The sequence below is a fragment of the Dendrobates tinctorius genome, unplaced genomic scaffold, assembly GCF_039654945.1.
Source record: "Dendrobates tinctorius isolate UK_male_01 unplaced genomic scaffold, ASM3965494v1 ptg000215l, whole genome shotgun sequence".
Lineage (NCBI taxonomy): Eukaryota > Metazoa > Chordata > Amphibia > Anura > Dendrobatidae > Dendrobates > Dendrobates tinctorius.
Genome location: NW_027361882.1, coordinates 2,105,774 through 2,130,324, shown reverse-complemented (window position 1 = coordinate 2,130,324; position 24,551 = coordinate 2,105,774). Strand labels below are relative to the sequence as shown.

Genomic DNA, 24,551 nt, shown 5'->3' with positions numbered 1-24,551 from the left:
AACACTGCAGCTTTATGTGCTGCCGATGAAATCAGCACAGCTTCTTAGAAGGATTGTATCACCGATATGGTTTCCAAATATTTAAACCCAGATCCTGAAACATAGGAACGTTTTTTCCTTTTTCTTACATGTTTTTATTGTAGAATTTATTTAAACTTTTTTCTTTGACCTGTGCAGAGGTCATTGGGCAGTGGAGGGGGTGAGCTGTGACATCACCTACTGTGAATGGTGGTCCTGTGTTATCTACTGTATATAGAGAAGTTATCAATTATTGTACAGGAGGAGGTGGAGGTGAGCTGTGACAACACCTGTTGTGAATGATGGTTCCTGTGTTATCTTCTGTATATAGAGGTGTTATCAGTCATTATATAGGAGGAGGGGGAGGTGAGCTGTGATATCACCTATTGTGAATAGTGGTTCCTGTGTTATCTACTGTATATGGAGGTATTGTAAAAGATCTGATTACAAAGTGCCCCAATCGGATTTCAAAGAAGCTGTAGGAAAGATCAGCGCAAATAGGGTCATATCTGAGAAATACAGTCGTGGCCAAAGGTATTGACATCCCTGCAATTCTGTCAGATAATACTCAGTTTCTTCCTGAAAATGATTGCAAACACAAATTCTTTGTTATTATTATCTTCATTTAATTTGTCTTAAATGAAAAAACACAAAAAGAATTGTCCTAAAGCCAAATATATAATTCCACATCAAACATAAAAAAGAGGGTGGACAAAAGTATTGGCACTGCTCGAAAAATCATGTGATGCTTCTCTAATTTGTGTAATTAGCAGCACCTGTAACTTACCTGTGGCACCTAACAGGTGTTGGCAATAACTAAATCACACTTGCAGCCAGTTGACATGGATTAAAGTTGACTCAACCTTTGTCCTGTGTCCTTGTGTGTACCACATTGAGCATGGAGAAAAGAAAGAAGACCAAAGAACTGTCTGAGGACTTGAGAAACCAAATTGTGAGGAAGCATGAGCAATCTCAAGGCTGCAAGTCCATCTCCAAAGACCAGAATGTTCCTGTGTCTACCGTGCGCAGTGTCATCAAGAAGTGTAAAGCCCATGGCACTGTGGCTAACCTCCCTAGATGTGGCCGGAAAAGAAAAATTGACAAGAGATTTCAACGCAAGATTGTGCGGATGTTGGATAAAGAACCTCGACTAACATCCAAACAAGTTCAAGCTGCCCTGCAGTCCGAGGGTACAACAGTGTCAACCCATACTATCAGTCGGCGTCTGAATTTAAAGGGACTGTATGGTAGGAGACCCAGGAAGACCCCACTTCTTACGACGAGACATAAAAAAGCCAGGCTGGAGTTTGCCAAACTTACCTGGAAAAGCCTAAAACGTTTTGGAAGAATGTTCTCTGGTCACATGAGACAAAAGTAGAGCTTTTTGGGCAAAGGCATCAACATAGAGTTTACAGGAGAAAAAAAGAGGCATTCAAAGAAAAGTACACGGTCCCTACAGTCAAACATGGTGGAGGTTCCCTGATGTTTTGGGGTTGCTTTGCTGCCTCTGGCACTGGATTGCTTGACCGTGTGCATGGTATTATGAAGTCTGAAGACTACCAACAAATTTTGCAGCATAATGTAGGGCCCAGTGTGAGAAAGCTGGGTCTCTCTCAGAGGTCATGGGTCTTCCAGCAGGACAATGACCCAAAACACACTTCAAAAAGCACTAGAAAATGGTTTGAGAGAAAGCACTGGAGACTTCTAAGGTGGCCAGCAATGAGTCCAGACCTGAATCCCATAGAACACCTGTGGAGAGATCTAAAAATGGCAGTTTGGAGAAGGCACCCTTCAAATATCAGGGACCTGGAGCAGTTTGCCAAAGAAGAATGGTCTAAAATTCCAGCAGAGCATTGTAAGAAACTCATTGATGGTTACCGGAAGCGGTTGGTCGCAGTTATTTTGGCTAAAGGTTGTGCAACCAAGTATTAGACTGAGGGTGCCAATACTTTTGTCTGGCCCATTTTTGGAGTTTTGTGTGAAATGATCAATGTTTTGCTTTTTGCTTCATTCTCTTTTGTGTTTTTTCATTTAAGACAAATTAAATGAAGATAATAATACCAAAGAATTTGTGTTTGCAATCATTTTCAGGAAGAAACTGAGTATTATCTGACAGAATTGCAGGGGTGTCAATACTTTTGGCCACAACTGTACAGTATCCTTTACATTCATATTCAACTCACCTGTTCAATCAAAAACAGCATAAAATGCAGAAGATCAGCTGCGGCGGATCCACGGGTCAGCAAGTGACCATCAGACATCAGACTGTAAAGGGAGTTAGTGGACAAATTCCGCGCTGCCAAAAGAATTGAGACGTATTTCCCAGTATGGTACAGTTATAATGTAGAAGATCAGCTGCAGCGGATCCATGGGTCAGCAAGTGACCGTACCATACTGGAAGATAAGTCTCAATGCTGTTGACAGTGCGGAATTCCACTAACTCCATTTACAGCCTGATGTCCCATTTTGATTTTAGGCAGTTACAGTTTTGCCAGGTGTAACTTCTTCAACTCAAACCAAGTACTAGAATTCAACTACTATAATTGTAATGTAAAATGTCTGTAAGATCTGTATGTTAAAGTAAAGTATGATGTTTCTAGAACCTTCTAGAAATCTCCCATTGCTACACACTGAGGAGACGAGCCTGTCATGTAGCTGCAACCCCCCTCCTTATCAGCTCTGTGCTTGCTGGTAACATGAAACCGTCCATTTCCTCTCGCAGCCTTCCCCCCTGCAAGGGAAAGCATTGCTTTGTTCTGAAACCATGAAGCTTGAATACAGGTATAGAAATTATTAAAAGAAGCCTAGCGCGCACTTCGCTTGTGACAGAGATATGAAACTCACATTTCTGCAAAGGGCACGAAGCCAGCTGTCTAAACCCCTAAGTTTCATGATTCTCAGACTTCCAGAAATTGAGATATGGATTGCTCCCAAATGGATTGTCCTATCTAGTGCATTCTTGATGTTTTCTTGTTGGGTTCGTTACACTGGGAAACATGATACCCTTGGTGAGTTCATACGAGCTTCCCCCATTAAGTTATGGTTATTATAACCTTTTTAGTTAAGTTATAACTGAGAGAGAAGGGGGCCTGGACCTCACCAGACCGCCCATTTCGTGAGGTCACAGACACTAGGCTATAGGTATTCCCTACCAAATTCCAGTCAGTTCAGCTGGAGTCCTCCTGCCTGAGAGACGTGCCGATGAGTGGGGATGTTTGGTTAAGTGCCCCTCCCCCAGCCACATGGTCTGCCTAATACCAACTACGTATATGTGAGTGTTACTTTCTGCTCTTTCATCCACTTTATTTTATATTTGTATTTGTACATATCTAATGTCTCAACTTTATAGCAACTTTTATCTATGTAATCACTGCCAGTATTCTTTTGGGAATAAATGATAAAATCTATAACCCTGTTATATTCTTGTATATAGGAGGCAGTATTATAGAATATAACTACTATAATACTGTCCCTATGTACAAAAATATAACTACTATAATACTGCCCCCTATGTACAAGGATATAACTACTATAATACTGCCCCTATATACAAGAATATAACTACTATAATACTGTACCTATGTACAAGAATATAGCTACTATAATACTGCCCCCTATGTACAAGAATATAACTACTATAATACTGCCCCTATATACAAGAATATAACTACTATAATACTGCCCCTATGTACAAGAATATAACTACTATAATACTGCTCCTATGTACAAGAATATAACTACTATAATACTGCCCCCTATGTACAAGAATATAACTACTATAATACTGCCTCTATGTACAAGAATATAACTACTATATTACTGCCCCTATGTACAAGAATATAACTACTAGAACACTGCTCCTCTGTACAAGAATATAGCTACTATAATACTGCCTCTATGTACAAGAATATAACTACTATAATACTGTTCCTATGTACAAGAATATAACTACTATAATACTGCCCCCTATGTACAAGAATATATCTACTATAATACTGCTCCTATGAACAAGTATATAACTACTATAATACTGTCCCTATGTACAAGAATATAACTACTATAATACTGCCTGTGAGGGGGGAGAGGTTGTGATGGTGTGATATGCTATATGGATATCATTTTGTGTATATTGCTATTTCACTGATTTGCATAGTGTTAATCTTGATGCCTTGTATGTCTGCAGCCTGACTTTTATCTATGACTCTTGATGACCCCCTGTAGTGTCATAATCCCGCAGGCACCTTTTGTCAAGTCTGGGAGGCCTGAAAAACCGCCCCAACTGGTTTGACTCTCCCTGGACATAATGAGGGGGCTGGGGAGGACAGGGGCTGGGCAAGTCAGTTGCTGTGTGCAGAGCATGGTGTGAAGACAGGACTTCGGAGAGAAAGAAGAATATATGGAACATGTTATCACTGTCAGCTGGATTTTGGACTCTCATCTCCCTGGACATGTTATACTGTTACTGAACTGCATTCAGATTCTGGACTATCTTTTGTGGGGTTGACTAAATATGGACCTTTCATATTTTTGCCTAAATAAATGTCTTGGAATTGTTCACTCTCCTCTTGCTCTGTTGATTGTGTGATACTAGAGAAGGACCCCGTGACAACTGGTTGGCAGCGGTGGGATCAACAGAGCGTAACCCAATGGAGAACCACCCACAGAGTGAGTACAGAAATTGGACTGTATCCAGTTTACAGGAGAGAGCCAGAGACCTGGGCCTGAACTACCAGGGACTGACTAAAGAGGCCTTAATTGACCTACTGGTGGGTGCTAGTCAGACCACCTACTCCCATATGTCTGAAGGTCGAGCACTGGAGACAGGGATCCCCACAACCAAAAGCCAGTGGGTGGTGTGGTACGAAGAAGAGATGGCGGTTCTGGGCCCCGGAGTCTCTCAGGAGTACAAGGAGGAGGCTGCCCGCTGGGCACAGCGGAGACAGGAAGCAATGGAGCTTGAAAAAGGGAGTAACGCAATGTGGAGTGTACCCCCAACAATCCGGGAGCCTGTACGGATCACCCGGACAGAGTTTATGCCATTTGATGAGGCTTCTGGAGATGTGGAGGGGTTCTTCAAGGACTTTGAGCAGCAGTGTGCTGTGATGGAGGTGCCCCACTCTAGCTGGATGCGTTTGTTAGTGGGGCTCCTGAACGGAAGCATGGTGTAGGCTTTCCGAACCATTGACGCACAGCGGAATCGGGATTATAACATTGTAAAGCAGACTATCCTGGATTACCATGCTATCAGCCCAGACTCATATAGGGCCAAGTTCCGAGATCTCCCATGCACCACAGGGGGATCGTTTAAGATGTATGCACATAAGATGTCCCAGGCATGTCGGAGATGGCTGGAAGCAGAAAACGCCTTTACTGTGGAAGATGTTATACAGGCGTTCCTTATAGAACAATTTCTTGCCAAGTGCCCCGCAGAGGTACGGGAATGGGTCCGGGAGCGCACGCCGTGTACCGTGGATAAAGCTGCAGTCCTGGCCGATGAAGCCCTTACTATCCGACCGCAATGGAGGAGACTTCTGGACAATGAACCACGGCCTGCCCCCGCGCCCCGTCCCCCTCAGATTATATCTGCCCTTCCACCTAGTCGCAAGCCGATGACTATCACGCCTCCCAATCCTGGGCCCCAACAGTTCCGACCACGACCTGGGGGTATCACAGAGAGGAGATGTTATGTGTGTGGGCAACCTGGACATTTGCAGTTTGGATGTCCCTCAAGGATTCAGAGGGAGCCCCACGCAGCCCCACCTCGTCCAGTGCATCTAGTGCACTCCATCCCGCCTGAGGAAGAGCTACTACCATCCCCACCAGAGTGGACCACCGACCACGGCACCATAGATACGCCTCCTGGAGTGTACGGACTTCAGCCTCTGTCCTTTGGCTACCCAGAGCAACGGCAACTCCACCTGCAGGATGTCTTAATTGATGGATACAAAATGTCAGGATTTAGAGACACGGGGGCATTTCTGACTATTGCTGACACCTGTGTGGTTCGACCCGAGGCAATTCACCAGGGTGCAGGAATTCCCATTGTCTTGGCAGGGGGTGTCCGCAAATATATACAGCGAGCTTTGGTGCGTCTGGTTTATGGTTTTGGAGAAAAACTGTGCTGGATTGGAGTTATGCGAGGACTTCCTGCAGATATCCTCCTTGGGAACGACACTGGGGAGTTACAGTGTCATTTTGTGGGAGCAGTCACCCGACTACAGGCCCTTCAAGCACAACAACATCCGGACCCCACTGAGGAGCAATCTGTTTGGCCAGAAGGTCCGTGGGCCTCTCACTCTTCTGAAAGAACAATTGGAGGGAGATATCGCAGACATTGGAATGCCCATCATTCTCTACGTTCTAGAATTTAGAGTTCAGAGATCGTCTCGCCCAGCTAGTGGCTAATGATCAACAGCAAATGGCCCAGTCCAGTCAAGAAACCTGGTATGACTGTAACGCCAGGACCCGGGAATATATGGAAGGACATCAAGTGCTTATAATTATTGCAACCCCTGCCACTGTACAAGGAACTATAAACGATTGAGCAATGTGGACTATAGTGAGCAGGCCAGAGGTCTGTGTAGACCTCATAGCGTGCTCACTTATTATGAGGGGGGAGAGGTTGTGATGGTGTGATATGCAATATGGATATCATTTTGTGTATATTGCTATTTCACTGATTTGCATAGTGTTAATCTTGATGCCTTGTATGTCTGCAGCCTGACTTTTATCTATGACTCTTGATGACCCCCTGTAGTGTCATAATCCCCCAGGCACCTTTTGTCAAGTCTGGGAGGCCTGAAAACTGCCAAACCGGTTTGAGTCTCTCTGGACATAATGAGGGGGCTGGGGAGGACAGGGGCTGGGCAAGTCAGTTGCTGTGTGCAGAGCATGGTGTGAAGACAGGACTTCAGAGAGAAAGAAGAATATATGGAACATGTTATCAGTCAGCTGGATTTTGGACTCTCATCTCCCTGGACATGTTATACTGTTACTGAACTGCATTCAGATTCTGAACTATCTTTTGTGGGGTGGACAGAATATGGACCTTTCATATTTTTGCCTAAATAAATGTCTTGGAATTGTTCACTCTCCTCTTGCTCTGTTGATTGTGTGATACTAGAGAAGAACCCCGTGACACTGTCCCCTATGTACAAGAATATAACTACTATAATACTGCCCCCTATGTACAAGAATATAACTACTATAATACTGCCTCTATGTACAAGAATATAACTACCATAATACTGCTCCTATTTACAAGAATATAACTACTATAATACTGCTCCTATGTACAAGAATATAACTACTATAATACTGCCCCTATGTACAAGAATATAACAACTATAATACTGCCCCCTATGTACAAGAATATTACTATAATACTGCCCCCTATGTACAAGAATATAACTAATATAATACTGCTCCTCTGTACAAGAATATGACTACTATAATACTGCCTCTATGTACAAGAATATAACTACTATAATACTGCCCCCTATGTACAAGAATATAACTACTATAATACTGCCCCCTATGTACAAGAATATGACTACTATAATACTCTCCTATGTATAAGAATATGACTACTATAATACTGCCCCTATGTACAGGAATATAACTACTATGATACTGCCTCTATGTACAAGAATATAACTACTATAATACTGCTCCCTATGTACAAGAATATAACTACTTTAATACTGCCCCCGATGTACAAGAATATAACTACTATAATACTGTTCCTATGTACAGGAGTATAACTACTATAATACTGATCCTATGTACAGGAATATAACTACTATAATACTGCTCCTATGTACAAGAATATAACTACTATAATACTGCTCCCTATGTACAAGAATATAACTACTATAATACTGCTCCCTATGTACAAGAATATAACTACTATAATACTGCCCCCTTTGTTCAAGAATATAACTACTATAATACTGCTCCCTATGTACAAGAATATAACTACTATAATACTGCCCCCTATGTACAAGAATATAACTACTATAATACTGCCCCCTTTGTTCAAGAATATAACTACTATAATACTGCTCCTATGTACAAGAATATAACTACTATAATACTGCTCCTATGTACAAGAATATAACTACTATAATACTGCTCCTATGTACAAAAATATAACTACTATAATACTGCTCCCTATGTACAAGAATATAACTACTATAATACTGCCCCCTATGTACAAGAATATAACTACTATAATACTGCCCCCTATGTACAAGAATATAACTACTATAATACTGCCTCTATGAACAAGAATATAACTACTATAATACTGCCCTATGTACAAGAATATAACTACTATAATACTGCCCCCTATGTACAAGAATATAACTACTATAATACTGCCTCTATGTACAAGAATATATCTACTATAATACTGCCGCTATGTACAAGAATATAACTACTATAATACTGCCCCCTATGTACAAGAATATAACTACTATAATACTGTTCCTATGTACAGGAGTATAACTACTATAATACTGCACCCTATGTACAAGAATATAACTACTATAATACTGCTCCCTATGTACAAGAATATAACTACTATAATACTGCCCCCTATGTACAAGAATATAACTACTATAATACTGCTCCTATGTACAAGAATATAACTACTATAATACTGCCTCTATGAACAAGAATATAACTACTATAATACTGCCCCCTATGTACAAGAAAATAACTACTATAATACTGCCCCTATGTACAAGAATATAACTACTATAATACTGCCCCCTATGTACAAGAATTTAACTACTATAATACTGTTCCTATGTACAGGAGTATAACTACTATAATACTGATCCTATGTACAGGAATATAACTACTATAATACTGCTCCTATGTACAGGAATATAACTACTATAATACTGCTCCTATGTACAAGAATATAACTACTATAATACTGCTCCTATGTACAAGAATATAACTACTATAATACTGCTCCCTATGTACAAGAATATAACTACTATAATACTGCCCCCTATGTACAAGAATATAACTACTATAATACTGCCCCCTATGTACAAGAATTTAACTACTATAATACTGTTCCTATGTACAGGAGTATAACTACTATAATACTGATCCTATGTACAAGAATATAACTACTATAATACTGCCCCCTTTGTTCAAGAATATAACTACTATAATACTGCCCCTATGTACAAGAATATAACTACTATAATACTGCTACCTATGTACAAGAATATAACTACTATAATACTGCCCCCTATGTACAAGAATATAACTACTATAATACTGCCCCTATGTACAAGAATATAACTACAATAATACTGTCCCTATGTACAAGAATATAACTACTATAATACTGCCCCCTTTGTTCAAGAATATAACTACTATAATACTGCTCCTATGTACAAGAATATAACTACTATAATACTGCTCCTATGTACAAGAATATAACTACTATAATACTGCTCCTATGTACAAGAATATAACTACTATAATACTGCTCCCTATGTACAAGAATATAACTACTATAATACTGCCCCTATGTACAAGAAAATAACTACAATAATACTGCCCCTATGTACAAGAATATAACTACTATAATACTGCCCCCTTTGTTCAAGAATATAACTACTATAATACTGCTCCTATGTACAAGAATATAACTACTATAATACTGCTCCTATGTACAAGAATATAACTACTATAATACTGCTCCCTATGTACAAGAATATAACTACTATAATACTGCTCCCTATGTACAAGAATATAACTACTATAATACTGCCCCCTATGTACAAAAATATAACTACTATAATACTGTTCCTATGTACAGGAGTATAACTACTATAATACTGATCCTATGTACAGGAATATAACTACTATAATACTGCTCCTATGTACAAGAATATAACTACTATAATACTGCTCCTATGTACAAGAATATAACTACTATAATACTGCTCCCTATGTACAAGAATATAACTACTATAATACTGCCCCCTATGTACAAGAATATAACTACTATAATACTGCCCCTATGTACAAGAATATAACTACAATAATACTGCCCCAATGTACAAGAATATAACTACTATAATACTGCCCCCTTTGTTCAAGAATATAACTACTATAATACTGCCCCTATGTACAAGAATATAACTACTATAATACTGCTCCCTATGTACAAGAATATAACTACTATAATACTGCCCCCTTTGTTCAAGAATATAACTACTATAATACTGCTCCTATGTACAAGAATATAACTACTATAATACTGCCCCCTATGTACAAGAATATATCTACTATAATACTGCCCCTATGTACAAGAATATAACTACTATAATACTGCTCCTATGTACAAGAATATACCTACTATAATACTGCCCCTATGTACAAGAATATAACTACTATAATACTGCTCCTATGTACAAGAATATAACTACTATAATACTGCCCCCTATGTACAAGAATATAACTACTATAATACTGCCGCTATGTACAAGAATATAACTACAATAATACTGCCCCTATGTACAAGAATATAACTACTATAATACTGCCCCCTTTGCTCAAGAATATAACTACTATAATACTGCTCCTATGTACAAGAATATAACTACTATAATACTGCCCCCTATGTACAAGAATATATCTACTATAATACTGCCCCTATGTACAAGAATATAACTACTATAATACTGCTCCTATGTACAAGAATATAACTACTATAATACTGCCCCTATGTACAAGAATATAACTACTATAATACTGCCCCCTATGTACAAGAATATATCTACTATAATACTGCCCCTATGTACAAGAATATAACTACTATAATACTGCTCCTATGTACAAGAATATAACTACTATAATACTGCTCCCTATGTACAAGAATATAACTACTATAATACTGCTCCCTATGTACAAGAATATAACTACTATAATACTGCCCCCTATGTACAAGAATATAGCTACTATAATACTGCTCCTGTGTACAGGAATATAACTACTATAATACTGCCCCTATGTACAAGAATATAGCTACTATAATACTGCTCCTGTGTACAGGAATATAACTACTATAATACTGCCCCCTTTGTTCAAGAATATAACTACTATAATACTGCTCCCTATGTATAAGTAAATATAACTACTATCAGACTCTCTTCTAATTATGAACAAGTTACAAATGTCAGATACAGAATCATTAAATCTGGATTTATTTTTGTTTTGGTCTCTTACCTCTAAGGAGCTCATGGAGAGTGTAGCGATAGTGTCACTTTTTGGGATAATCCCTGTTCCCATCTCTGCCTGGTCACAGAGACCAATTGGTATTTGTGATTCGCTGGGGTGTAGGTGTGGCAGCTGTTGCTTCTGCATGGGTGACCCTTGCTCCACGCACTTCATGCCCATACGTTCCCTTGGAGGACTCTTCACCATGTAGGTGGGATCTGCCATGTTCAGATGTATGAGCCTGGTCTGTGGCATCTGGTCAATGTTCATGCTGTACTTACTGTCCTCCTTTGGCTTTGCCCTAAGTGTGGCCGTATTACTGGGCAAAATAACATAACTAGTGTCCACTGACTGCTCCTGCGCTCGGGTCAGCTCGGAGTCCAGCTTTTTGAAGATGTCCCCTTCACACATGTATATGGGTTTCGGCGGCTGGTTTTTGTCTTTTTTTAGGGTAAGGGTGTGGTTATTATACTCGTTGAGGTTGATGCCTCCCAGGTAATGCGGCGATCCTTGCAGATGCATTTTGGACACGTTAGCTGGAAGACTATTAAAGTTGGATCCCTTCTGATGGTTCATCTTCATCTTTTCTTCGTCCTGTAGAGACGGCCGTTTCAGAGTTCCCGTGATGGTGGACGTCCTACAGGCTGAGAGGTCCTTGTTGTGGGCTAGGCAGAAAAAAAAATATATCTATGGTATCTGTTCTTCAAGGAAAACATATCAAATTATCCAAAATCGTAAAATGGGTTCCTATGGCCACATTACATGCCGGAAGGGGGTAAATGTTTCAGTTTGATTGCTGAAATGTACATTTCTAGAGAGCTGTGCACACTACAGAGCCTTAGTGTGATGGGAGATGGCGGAGTGACACTGGGCGGTACAGGTGAAATTCAAAATGGCGCCCCTTACCCGACATCACTTCCTGCTCCGCTGCTTTTGGATGAATTTGCATCTCACAGGTTTCCTGTTCTGCGCGCTCTGAAGACATTTCTGGTGATATGACGATTACTCTGCTACTGTTCTGGTAATTCCTTTGCTTTATTGTATTTAAATTTACAACAAAGCAGCTAAAATGGAGCAGAAAGCTCTCACCATTACTAGTAACATCTGCAAGCAGAGCGCAGGAAGAGCAGGAAGTCTGTGCGGTGCAGCTTCAGCCAATAACTGCACAGCAGGAAGTCTGTGCGGTGCAGCTTTAGCCAATAACTGCAGAGCAGGAAGTCTGTGCGGTGCAGCTTCAGCCAATAGCTGCAGAGCAGGAAGTCTGTGCGGTGCAGCTTCAGCCAATAGCTGCAGAGCAGGAAGTCTGTGCATTGCAGCTTCAGCCTATAGCTGCAGAGCAGGAAGTTTGTGCGGTGCAGCTTCAGCCAATAGCTGCAGAGCAGTTAGTCTGTGCGGTGCAGCTTCAGCCAATAGCTACAGACCAGGAGGTCTGTGCATTGCAGCTTCAGCCAATAGCTGCAGAGCAGGAAGTCTGTGCGGTGCAGCTTCAGCCAATAGCTGCAGACCAGGAAGTCTGTGCATTGCAGCTTCAGCCAATAGCTGCAGACCAGGAAGTCTGTGCGGTGCAGCTTCAGCCAATAGCTGCAGAGCAGGAAATGATGTCAGAGATTATGGCACTGCTTCTGCAGCATATTAACATGAAATAGGAGTTCTTATTTAAACAATCACAGGATCAAGTCTTTTATGGAAACTGAAAAACAAAGTAATCAAAATTTTTTTGGAAAATGTATTTTCTTTTCTAAATTTAACTCACCTCCTCATTAAAAAAAACAAAACAAAACAAACAAAAACAGACATAAGTGGTATTAGCAAAACAGAGAGATATATTTATAAAAAAAAAATAATTATTTTACCAGCAAGGTAAAAGCCATAAATGCAAAAACAAATTGGACCCCCCAAATTCCTATTTTTCTGTCTCAGGTCCTTTAAAAAAAAAATCTAGTAAAAAGTGATGAACAAATTATCTGTGTGCCAAAATAGTAACCGTGAAAACCACACAAACAACAAGCTCTCATAAAGAAAAATAAAAAGACACGGGGTCTCAAAAAACTCTAAAAGAAAAACAATTTTCTGTTTAATTTCTAAAACAAATTTCACTAAAACCTAAGCAAATTTTCTTCCACCGGAATCATACTGATCTGGAGAATAAAGTCGGTGGGTCATTTTTACTCCCCATTGAAAGCCATAAACACAAAACTCTATAAACAAGGACAGGAAAATTAATTTTTCAGCATTTTACTACAATTTTTTTCCCTCATTTTCCAGCTTATTATATGGTGTATTGTATGGCGCCATTCAAAACTACGGTTCGTCCCTCAAATAATCAGTCCCACAGTGATGTGGACGGCAAAATATAAAAGTTATGGCTCTTGGAGGAGAAAAATAAACACAAACATTAAAGTTTGCCGCGGTGGAAAAAGGTCCAAGTTCATTAGAAGCACAAATAGGGGAATGTTCGAAAAAAGAAAACTGTAAATCTCATTTTTGCTTTTTTCGAGAGTTTTCAGAACTTGCGTTAAAGAGGATTTTTCACGTAAAATTGTACACACGATTTAATAAAAGCTGCAGATCGGAAAACAAGTTTTTCATTTTTCAATGTGAAAAATTTGTTGAAACGTTGACTTTAACAGTCACCAAATGCTGATATCGGGGGTAATGGTTATTCTGCCAATAGCAGAGATGACTGTTCTCTAGGGTGAGATCTAACATCAGGTCTTCCCCCAAACCTCAGATGGAAGGGGATGCAGGGCTGGGGGTCCTCCATTCGGTTCCTGAGCTTAGGTCGGGGGTGGGGAATCTTTTTTTCTCTTGGATTGGATATTTATACCAACCTTCGGGGGCTGCACAAATTGTGCACAAACGCTGCCCACAAAGTGAGTTCTGATGCTGGTACTGGTGGTGTCAGGACGGAATTTTTCAGTGCATGCACCTCAGTAGCGAACACTGCATGCTCATACTCGCAGGGCAAAAAGAAGTTAACGGGCTGGTGGCCATTGAAATACACCTGCCGGCCAAGTATTGCGGTCAGATAAAATGTCATCAAAGGCTGTGAACGGCCCGTGGGCCTGAGGTTCCCATCCCTGGACTAGGTGGATGGGAACACAACTGTGCAAGACAAAAAGTCAATGAGCCCCCCCGATGGCTTCATTCAAAAAATCCCAAGTATCAGACCTTAGTAGCAGGACCGGTCAATATGGCACAGACCGCTCTCACTCTCCACCGGTTGGTGGTGCGCTTACACCTTCCTTAGAACTTTAATTTTGGTCCAATCTCCTTATCAGCTAATAACCTTTATCCAAGAAGCGACATCCAGCTCAGCCGGTAGGAACGAGCGGCTCCATTACCGGTGACATGAAGAGCACTTTACATAATGACAGGTATTTCTTTACAAGACTCTTAGTTCTTCTCCAGAACATATAATACAGTGTTGGGGAGATGACTGACGACTTGTTTGCCCATATCATCGTCCGTGAGATAACCGACTATTGTGTCTCTAATTGAGGCGGAGACGCCACATAATGTCCATCCCGAGGAGAGACACCAAATGCCTTGTGTCCATCCCATAACGTCCATCCCGAGGGGGGACGCCGAATACCTTGTGTCCATCCCATAACGTCCATCCCGAGGAGAGATACCGAATGCCTTGTGTCCATCCCATAACGTCCATCCCGAGGAGAGATACCGAATGCCTTGTGTCCATCCCATAACGTCCATCCCGAGGAGAGACACCGATTGCCTTGTGTCCATGCCATAACGTCCATCGCGAGGAGAGACAACAAATGCCTTGTGTCCATCCCATAACGTCCATCCCGAGGAGAGACACCAAATGCCTTGTGTCCATCCTATAACGTCCATTCCGAGGAGAGACACCAAATGCCTTGTGTCCATGCCATAACGTCCATCGTGAGGAGAGACAACAAATGCCTTGTGTCCATTCCATAACGTCCATCGAGACACCGATTGCCTTGTGTCCATGCCATAACGTCCATCGCGAGGAGAGACAACAAATGCCTTGAGTCCATCCCATAACGTCCATTCCGAGGAGAGACACCAAATGCCTTGTGTCCATCTCATAACGTCCATCCCAAGAAGACACACCAAATATCTTGTGTCCATCCCATAATGTCCATCCCGAGGAGAGACACCGAATGTCTTGTGTCCATCCCATAATGTCCATCCCGAGGAGAGACACCGAATGCCTTGTGTCCATCCCATAACGTCCATCCCAAGGAGAGACACCAAATGCCTTGTGTCCATTCCATAACAGACCCGCTAATAATAACAATTCATTACACCCTTCCCAGGAAGAGGACACGTTCCACAATCAGTGCTGCTCTCTTTCTTCATTATTCGGAATGTATATTTAAGAATTTTTAGACAAAATATTGTAGAACCATATCCTGATAGACATTCTACCCAAATCATACAGTTTTATACCTATTTTTTAGGGAAATTAAGTCACAGCGAAAAATATTCATTGTTAGGGGCGGTATTTTGAGGGCTGATTACTTTCATTACCAGCCTGTTTTTAGATACGAAGAATATGAATAATCAGAAAAAATTAGTGCATTGCGTCTGGCAAAGATGAATATGTATCCATATCCAAGTCTTATCGGTCCTGTAAAACCTCATAAAAATCTAGAGATGGTGCAGAATAATGGAGACAGTGGAGAGGTGAGAAAATACAGTCATCATTTACATCTTACATCCTTACCTGAGCGGCACGCCAAATCCACGTCCTTCTCGAAGTCAGACTGCTGGAAAAAAGAAGACAGATACAGTTACAGAAGATTATGAGGTATCAGCAGAATATCCAATCAGCAGGGGTATAATTATAATAATGATGATATACTCTACAGTGTAATAGATCAACTCCAGCTATATGATGTAACTTATATCCACACCTGTATGCCTAAAGATTGCAATAATGAGGACGATGTATTTTTCTACATAGTGGCAGTATTATAGTAGTTATAGTCTTGTACATAGGAGCAGTATTATAGTAGTTATATTCTTGTATATAGGAGCAGTATTATAGTAGTTATATTCTTGTATATAGGAGCAGTATTATAGTAGTTATATTCTTGTACATAGGAGCAGTATTATAGTAGTTATAGTCTTGTACATAGGAGCAGTATTATAGTAGTTATATTCTTGTACAGAGGAGCAGTATTATAGTAGTTGTATTCTTGTACATAGGAGCAGTATTATAGTAGTTATATTCTTGTACATAGGGGCAGTATTATAGTAGTTATATTCTTGTACATAGGAGCAGTATTATAGTAGTTATATTCTTGTACATAGGAGCAGTATTATAGTAGTTATATTCTTGTACATAGGGGGCAATATTATAGTAGTTATATTCTTGTACATAGGAGCAGTATTATAGTAGTTATATTCTTGTACATAGGGGCAGTATTATAGTAGTTATATTCTTGTACATAGGGGCAGTATTATAGTAGTTATATTCTTGTACATAGGAGCAGTATTATAATAGTTATATTCTTGTACATAGGGGCAGTATTATAGTAGTTATATTCTTGTACATAGCGGCAGTATTATAGTAGTTATATTCTTGTACATAGGGGGCAGTATTATAGTAGTTATATTCTTGTACATAGCAGCAGTATTATAGTAGTTATATTCTTGTACATAGGGGCAGTATTATAGTAGTTATATTCTTGTACATAGCGGCAGTATTATAGTAGTTATATTCTTGTACATAGGAGCAGTATTATAGTAGTTATATTCTTGTACATAGGGGCAGTATTATAGTAGTTATATTCTTGTACATAGGGGCAGTATTATAGTAGTTATATTCTTGTACATAGGGGGCAGTATTATAGTAGTTATATTCTTGTACATAGCGGCAGTATTATAGTAGTTATATTCTTGTACATAGGGGGCAGTATTATAGTAGTTATATTCTTGTACATAGGAGCAGTATTATAGTAGTTATATTCTTGTACATAGCGGCAGTATTATAGTAGTTATATTCTTGTACATAGGGGCAGTATTATAGTAGTTATATTCTTGTACATAGGAGCAGTATTATAGTAGTTATATTCTTGTACATAGGGGGCAGTATTATAGTAGTTATATTCTTGTACATAGGGGCAGTATTATAGTAGTTATATTCTTGTACATAGGAGCAGTATTATAGTAGTTATATTCTTGTACATATGAGCAGTATTATAGTAGTTATATTCTTGTACATAGGGGCAGTATTATAGTAGTTATATTCTTGTACATAGGGGCAGTATTATAGTAGTTATATTCTTGTACATAGGGGCAGTATTATAGTAGTTATATTCTTGTACATAGGAGCAGTATTATAGTAGTTATATTCTTGTACATAGGGGCAGTATTATAGTAGTTATATTCTTGTACATAGGGGCAGTATTATAGTAGATATATTCTTGTATATAGGTAGCAGTATTATAGTAGTTATATTCTTGTACATAGGGGCAGTATTATAGTAGTTATATTCTTGTACATAGGGGGCAGTATTATATTAGTTATATTCTTGTACATAGGAGCAGTATTATAGTAGTTATATTCTTGTATATAGGGGCAGTATTATAGTAGTTATATTCTTGTATATAGGAGCAGTATTATAGTAGTTATATTCTTGTACATAGGGGGCAGTATTATATTAGCTATATTCTTGTACATAGGAGCAGTATTATAGTAGTTATATTCTTGTATATAGGGGCAGTATTATAGTAGTTATATTCTTGTACATAGGGGCAGTATTATAGTAGTTATATTCTTGTACATAGGAGCAGTATTGTAGTAGTTATATTCTTGTACATAGGGGCAGTATTATAGTAGTTATATACTTGTACATAGGGGGCAGTATTATAGTAGTTATATTCTTGTACATAGGGGGCAGTATTATAGTAGTTATATTATAGTACATAGGAGCAGTATTGTAGTAGTTATATTCTTGTACATAGGGGCAGTATTATAGTAGTTATATACTTGTACATAGGGGGCAGTATTATAGTAGTTATATTCTGGTACATAGGGGGCAGTATTATAGTTATTATACTGTATACAGAAGAAAGCTCTGATGGAATACTGAAAGGCTGCAGCCGATTAACAGCTGCTGATTGCAGCATTCAAGTGACATAAGAATTTCACTCGTTCACAGGGAATAACAATCCTCAAATGGCTGGAGCAGCACTTAGGCAGTTGAGGAGTGATTGTCCACTAATAGACACCCCCTTTAAGCATTCGTCTGTATCGAGCAGCGTTATATACAGTTAGGTCCATATATATTTAGACAGAGACATTTTTCTAATTTTGCTTCTAGACATTACCACAATGAATATTAAACAAAACAATTCAGATGCAGTTAAAGTTCAGACTTTCAGCTTTCATTTGAGGGTATCCACATTAAAATTGGATGAAGGATTTAGGAGTTTCCGCTCCTTAACATGCGCCACCCTGTTTTTAAAGGGACCAAAAGTAATTGGACAATTAACTCCAAGGCTATTTCATGGACAGGTGTGGGCAATCCCTTCGTTATGTCATTCTCAATTAAGCAGATAAAAGGCCTGGAGGTGATTTGAGGTGTGGTGCTTGCATTTGGAAGGTTTTGCTGTGAAGGAAACATGCGGTCAAAGGAGCTCTCCATGCAGGTGAAACAAGCCATCCCTAAGCTGCAAAAACAGAAAAAACCCATCCGAGAAATTGCTACAACATTAGGAGTGGCAAAATCTACAGTTTGGTGCATCCTGAGAAAGAAAGAAAGCACTGGTGAACTCATCAATGCAAAAAGACCTGGGCGCCCACGGAAGACAACAGTGGTGGATGATGGCAGGATAGTCTCCATGGTGAAGAGAAACCCCTTCACAACAGCCAACCAAGTGACCAACACTCTCCAGGAGGTAGGCGTATCAATATCCAAATCTACCATAAAGAGGAGACTGCATGAAAGTAACTACAGAGGGGTCACTGCACGGTGCAAGCCACTCATAAGCATCAAGAATCAAAAGGCTAGACTGGACTTTGCTAAAAAACATCTAAAAAAGCCAGCACAGTTCTGGAAGAACATTCTGTGGACAGATGAAACCAAGATCAACCTCTACCAGAATGATGGAAAGAGAAAAGTATGGCGAAGGCGTGGTACAGCTCATGACCCAAAGCATACCACATCATCTGTAAGACACGGCGGAGGCAGTGTGATGGCTTGGGCATGCATGGCTGCCAGTGGCACTGGGTCACTAGTGTTTATTGATGATGTGACACAGGACAGAAGCAGCCGAATGAAGTCTGAGGTATTCAGAGCCGTACTGTGTGCTCAGATCCAGCCAAATGCGGCCAAACTGATTGGTCGTCGTTTCATACTACAGATGGACAATGACCCAAAACATGAAGCCAAAGCAACCCAGGAGTTTATTAAAGCAAAGAAGTGGAATATTCTGGAATGGCCAAGTCAGTCACCTGATCTCAACCCAATTGAGCATTTCACTTGTTAAAGACTAAACTTCAGACAGAAAGGCCCACAAACAAACAGCAACTGAAAACCACCGCAGTGAAGGCCTGGCAGAGCATCAAAAAGGAGGAAACACAGCGTCTGGTGATGTCCATGAGATCAAGACTTCAGGCAGTCATTGCCAACAAAGGGTTTTCAACCAAGTACTAGAAATGAACATTTTATTTACAATTATTTAATCTGTCCAATTACTTTTGGTCCCTTTAAAAACAGGGTGGCACATGTTAAGGAGCTGAAACTTCTAAACCCTTCATCCAATGTTAATGTGGATCCCCTCAAATGAAAGCTGAAAGTCTGAACTTCAACTGCATCTGAAGTGTTTTATTTATAATTCATTGTGGTAATGTCTAGAACCAAAATTAGAAAAATGTCGTCTCTGTCCAAATATATATGGACCTAACTGTATTTTGTGATGAATGTGTAGAGATTTTCCTGACTTCTCTTTCAAGTTAAATTGTTTGTATATTTCTGATATTATATTGAACATTTTGAGCTGCACTCAACTAATGATCATTTCAATGCGTCAGCGAAACATTCTTTCTTACTTGAACTTTCTAAGTAAGTACACCAGCATTGTCAAGTCTAAAAGATATGACATCATCATATGCAGTTTATCTTGTGAAATCTGACCACAGATCCAATTACACTTGCACTGGTCACCAGGTAAGAAGTGGCCAGTTTTTGCTCATACTTTATCCCTCCTGATTATGTTTTTTTTAAATCCACAACACGGTTTCTGGGATAGGGGCTCTTTCATTTCATGCTAATTTTTATGGTCTTGATCAAGTGGGCGGTGCTCTCATGATTCCCTGGAGGTGTGTCTACAGGCTGTTCTGCATAATAATCCCATGAGCACCGCTTTCTTGGTAAAGGCCAAAAAAATTACCACTCAATAATAAGTCCCAATTATCCGGATCCTAAAATCGGACTCCTCAGGGGAGCAGCGGGAATAAAGCAGAGCGATCACTGGACACGCGTCTTTAGCACGGCTCCTCTCTGATCACTACTTCCCCAATTGTTGGTGTAAATATAATGTTTATTGTACAAGACGGATTCTTTATTGACCTTCTTGTCCTTCAGGCCGACCATCGCGGTGCAGATATACGGGTTGTTGGCTTCTTCAAGCTGGAGAAGAGATGGAGAAGAAATAGTGAGCAATGATACATAACTCAGCGAGGTCAAGCATAAATGATAGAAGCCTCCAGCTGGCGCTATCCGACCCCCACAGAGATTTCCAGCTTTGACGCATCGTTTCTTTTACAGCAGGATTTTTTCTACGTGAACTTTTTCTTCCTTCCCCAAGTTCCGTGATTTACAACTTCCAGATATGTGACCACTAGAGGTCCCTCGCTCCACATCATGTCACGTACAACTTCCTGACATGTAACCACTAGAGATCCCTCGCTCCACATCATGTCACGTACAACTTCCCGACATGTAACCCCTAGAGGTCCCCTGCTCCACATCATGTCATGTACAACTTCCTGACATGTGACCAATAGAGATCCCTCGCTCCATATCATGTCACATACAACTTCCAGATATGTGACCACTAGAGGTCCCTCGCTCCACATCATGTCACATACACCTTCCTGACATGTGACCACTAGAGGTCCCTCGCTCCATAACAGGTCACATACAACTACCTGACATGTGACCACTAGGAGCCGCTCGCTCCACATCATTTCACATACAACTTCCTGATATGTGACCACTAGGAGTCCCTCACTCCTTATGATGTCACATACAACTTCCAGATATATGACCACTAGAGGTCCCTCGCTCCATATCATTTCACATACAACTTCCTGACATGTGACCACTAGGGGTCTCTCGCTCCATATCATGTCATATACAACTTCATGAAATGTGATCACTAGGGGCCCCACGCTCCATATCAGGTCACATACAAATTCCTGAAATGTGACCACTAGAGGTCCCTCGCTCCATATAACGTCACATACAACTTCCTGACATGTGACCACTAGAGATCCCTCACTCCATATCATGTCACATACAACTTCCTGGCATGTGACCACCAGAGATCGCTCACTCCATATCATGTCACATACAACTTCCTGACATGTGACCACTAGAGGTCGCTCGCTCCATATCATGTCACATACAACTTCCTGACATGTGACCACTAGAGGTCCCTCGCTCCACATCATGTCACATACAATTTCCAGATATGTGACCACTCGAGGTCCCTCGCTCCACATCATGTCACATACAACTTCCTGACATGTGACCACTAGATGTCCCTCGCTCCATATCATGTCACATACAACTTCCTGACATGTGACCACTAGGGGTCCCTCGCTCCATATCATGTCACATACAACTTCCTGACATGTGACCACTAGAGGTCGCTCGCTCCATATCATGTCACATACAACTTCCATATATGTGACCACCAGAGGTCCCTCGCTCCATATCATGTCACAAACAACTTCCTGACATGTGGCCACAAGAGGTCCCTCTCTCCATAACAGGTCACATACAACTTCCTGACATGTGACCAGTACGAGTCGCTCGCTCCACATCATGTCACATACAACTTCCTGACATGTGACAACTAGGAGTCCCTCACTCCATATCATGTCACATACACCTTCCTGACATGTGACCACAAGAGGTCCCTCGCTCCATAACAGGTCACATACAACTACCTGACATGTGACCACTAGGAGTCGCTCGCTCCACATCATGTCGCATACAACTTCCTGATATGTGACCACTAGGAGTCCCTCACTCCTTATCATGTCACATACAACTTCCAGATATATGACCACTAGAGGTCCCTCGCTCCATATCATTTCACATACAACTTTCTGACATGTGACCACGAGGGGTCTCTCGCTCCATATCATGTCATATACAACTTCATGAAATGTGATCACTAGGGGTCCCACGCTCCATATCAGGTCACATACAACTTCCTGAAATGTGACCACTAGAGGTCCCTCGCTCCATATAATGTCACATACAACTTCCTGACATGTGACCACTAGAGATCCCTCACTCCATATCATGTCACATACAACTTCCTGGCATGTGACCACTAGAGATCGCTCACTCCATATCATGTCACATACAACTTCCTGACATGTGACCACTAGAGGTCGCTCGCTCCATATCATGTCACATACAACTTCCTGACATGTGACCACTAGAAGTCCCTCACTCCATATCATGTCACATACAACTTCCTGACATGTGACCACTAGAAGTCCATCACTCCATATCATGTCACATACAACTTCCTGACATGTGACCACTAGGGGTCCCTCGCTCCATATCATGTCACATACAACTTCCTGACATGTGACAACTAGGAGTCCCTCACTCCATATCATGTCACATACACCTTCCTGACATGTGACCACAAGAGGTCCCTCGCTCCATAACAGGTCACATACAACTACCTGACATGTGACCACTAGGAGTCGCTCGCTCCACATCATTTCACATACAACTTCCTGATATGTGACCACTAGGAGTCCCTCACTCCTTATCATGTCACATACAACTTCCAGATATATGACCACTAGAGGTCCCTCGCTCCATATCATTTCACATACAACTTCCTGACATGTGACCACTAGGGGTCTCTCGCTCCATATCATGTCATATACAACTTCATGATATGTGATCACTAGGGGTCCCACGCTCCATATCAGGTCACATACAACTTCCTGAAATGTGACCACTAGAGGTCCCTCGCTCCATATAATGTCACATACAACTTCCTGACATGTGACCACTAGAGATCCCTCACTCCATATCATGTCACATACAACTTCCTGGCATGTGACCACTAGAGATCGCTCACTCCATATCATGTCACATACAACTTCCTGACATGTGACCACTAGAGGTCCCTCGCTCCACATCATGTCACATACAACTTTCTGACATGTGACCACAAGAGGTCCCTCGCTCCATAACAGATCACATACAACTTCCTGACATGTGACCACTAGGAGTCGCTTGCTCCACATCATGTCACATACAACTTCCTGACATGTGACCACTAGGAGTCCCTCACTCCATATCATGTCACATACACCTTCGTGACATGTGACCACAAGAGGTCCCTCGCTCCATAACAGGTCACATACAACTACCTGACATGTGACCAGTAGGAGTCCCTCGCTCCACATCATGTCACATACAACTTCCTGACATGTGACCACTAGGAGTCCCTCACTCCATATCATGTCACATACAACTTCCTGACATGTGACCACTAGAAGTCCCTCACTCCATATTATGTCACATACAACTTCCCGACATGTGACCACTAGAGGTCCCTCGCTCCATATCATGTCACATACAACTTCCTGACATGTGACCACAAGAGGTCCCTCGCTCCATAACAGGTCACATACAACTTCCAGACATGTGACCACAAGGAGTCGCTCGCTCCACATCATGTCACATACAACTTCCTGACATGTGACCACTAGGAGTCCCTCACTCCTTATCATGTCACATACACCTTCCTGACATGTGACCACTAGAGGTCCCTCGCTCCATATCATGTCACATACAACTTCCTGACATGTGACCACTAGGGGTCCCTCGCTCCATATCATGTCATATACAACTTCATGAAATGTGATCACTAGGGGTCCCATGCTCCGTACCATGTCACATACAACTTCCTGACATGTGACCACTAGAGGTCCCTCGCTCCATATAATGTCACATACAACTTCCTGACATGTGATCACTAGGGGTCCTTCACTCCATATCATGTCACATACAACTTCCT

The 24,551-nt window shown here is 40.9% G+C and overlaps 1 protein-coding gene across 6 annotated transcripts in view; it reads right to left on the bottom strand.

Annotated features, from left to right (window-relative positions):
* ADGRB1 (adhesion G protein-coupled receptor B1) overlaps positions 1-24,551 on the bottom strand; it is a 758,475-nt gene that overhangs the window by 10,895 nt on the left and 723,029 nt on the right. For 5 of the 6 annotated variants that reach the window (XM_073555046.1, XM_073555048.1, XM_073555049.1 and 2 more), the window contains 3 exons: positions 20,837-20,896; positions 15,983-16,025; positions 11,278-11,933 (listed from right to left, as the gene is read on the bottom strand). In XM_073555046.1, the coding sequence (XP_073411147.1) occupies positions 11,278-11,933; positions 15,983-16,025; positions 20,837-20,896 (759 nt within the window). The remainder of the gene's footprint in view (positions 1-11,277; positions 11,934-15,982; positions 16,026-20,836; positions 20,897-24,551) is intronic. The other variant, XM_073555047.1, reaches the window with a different exon arrangement.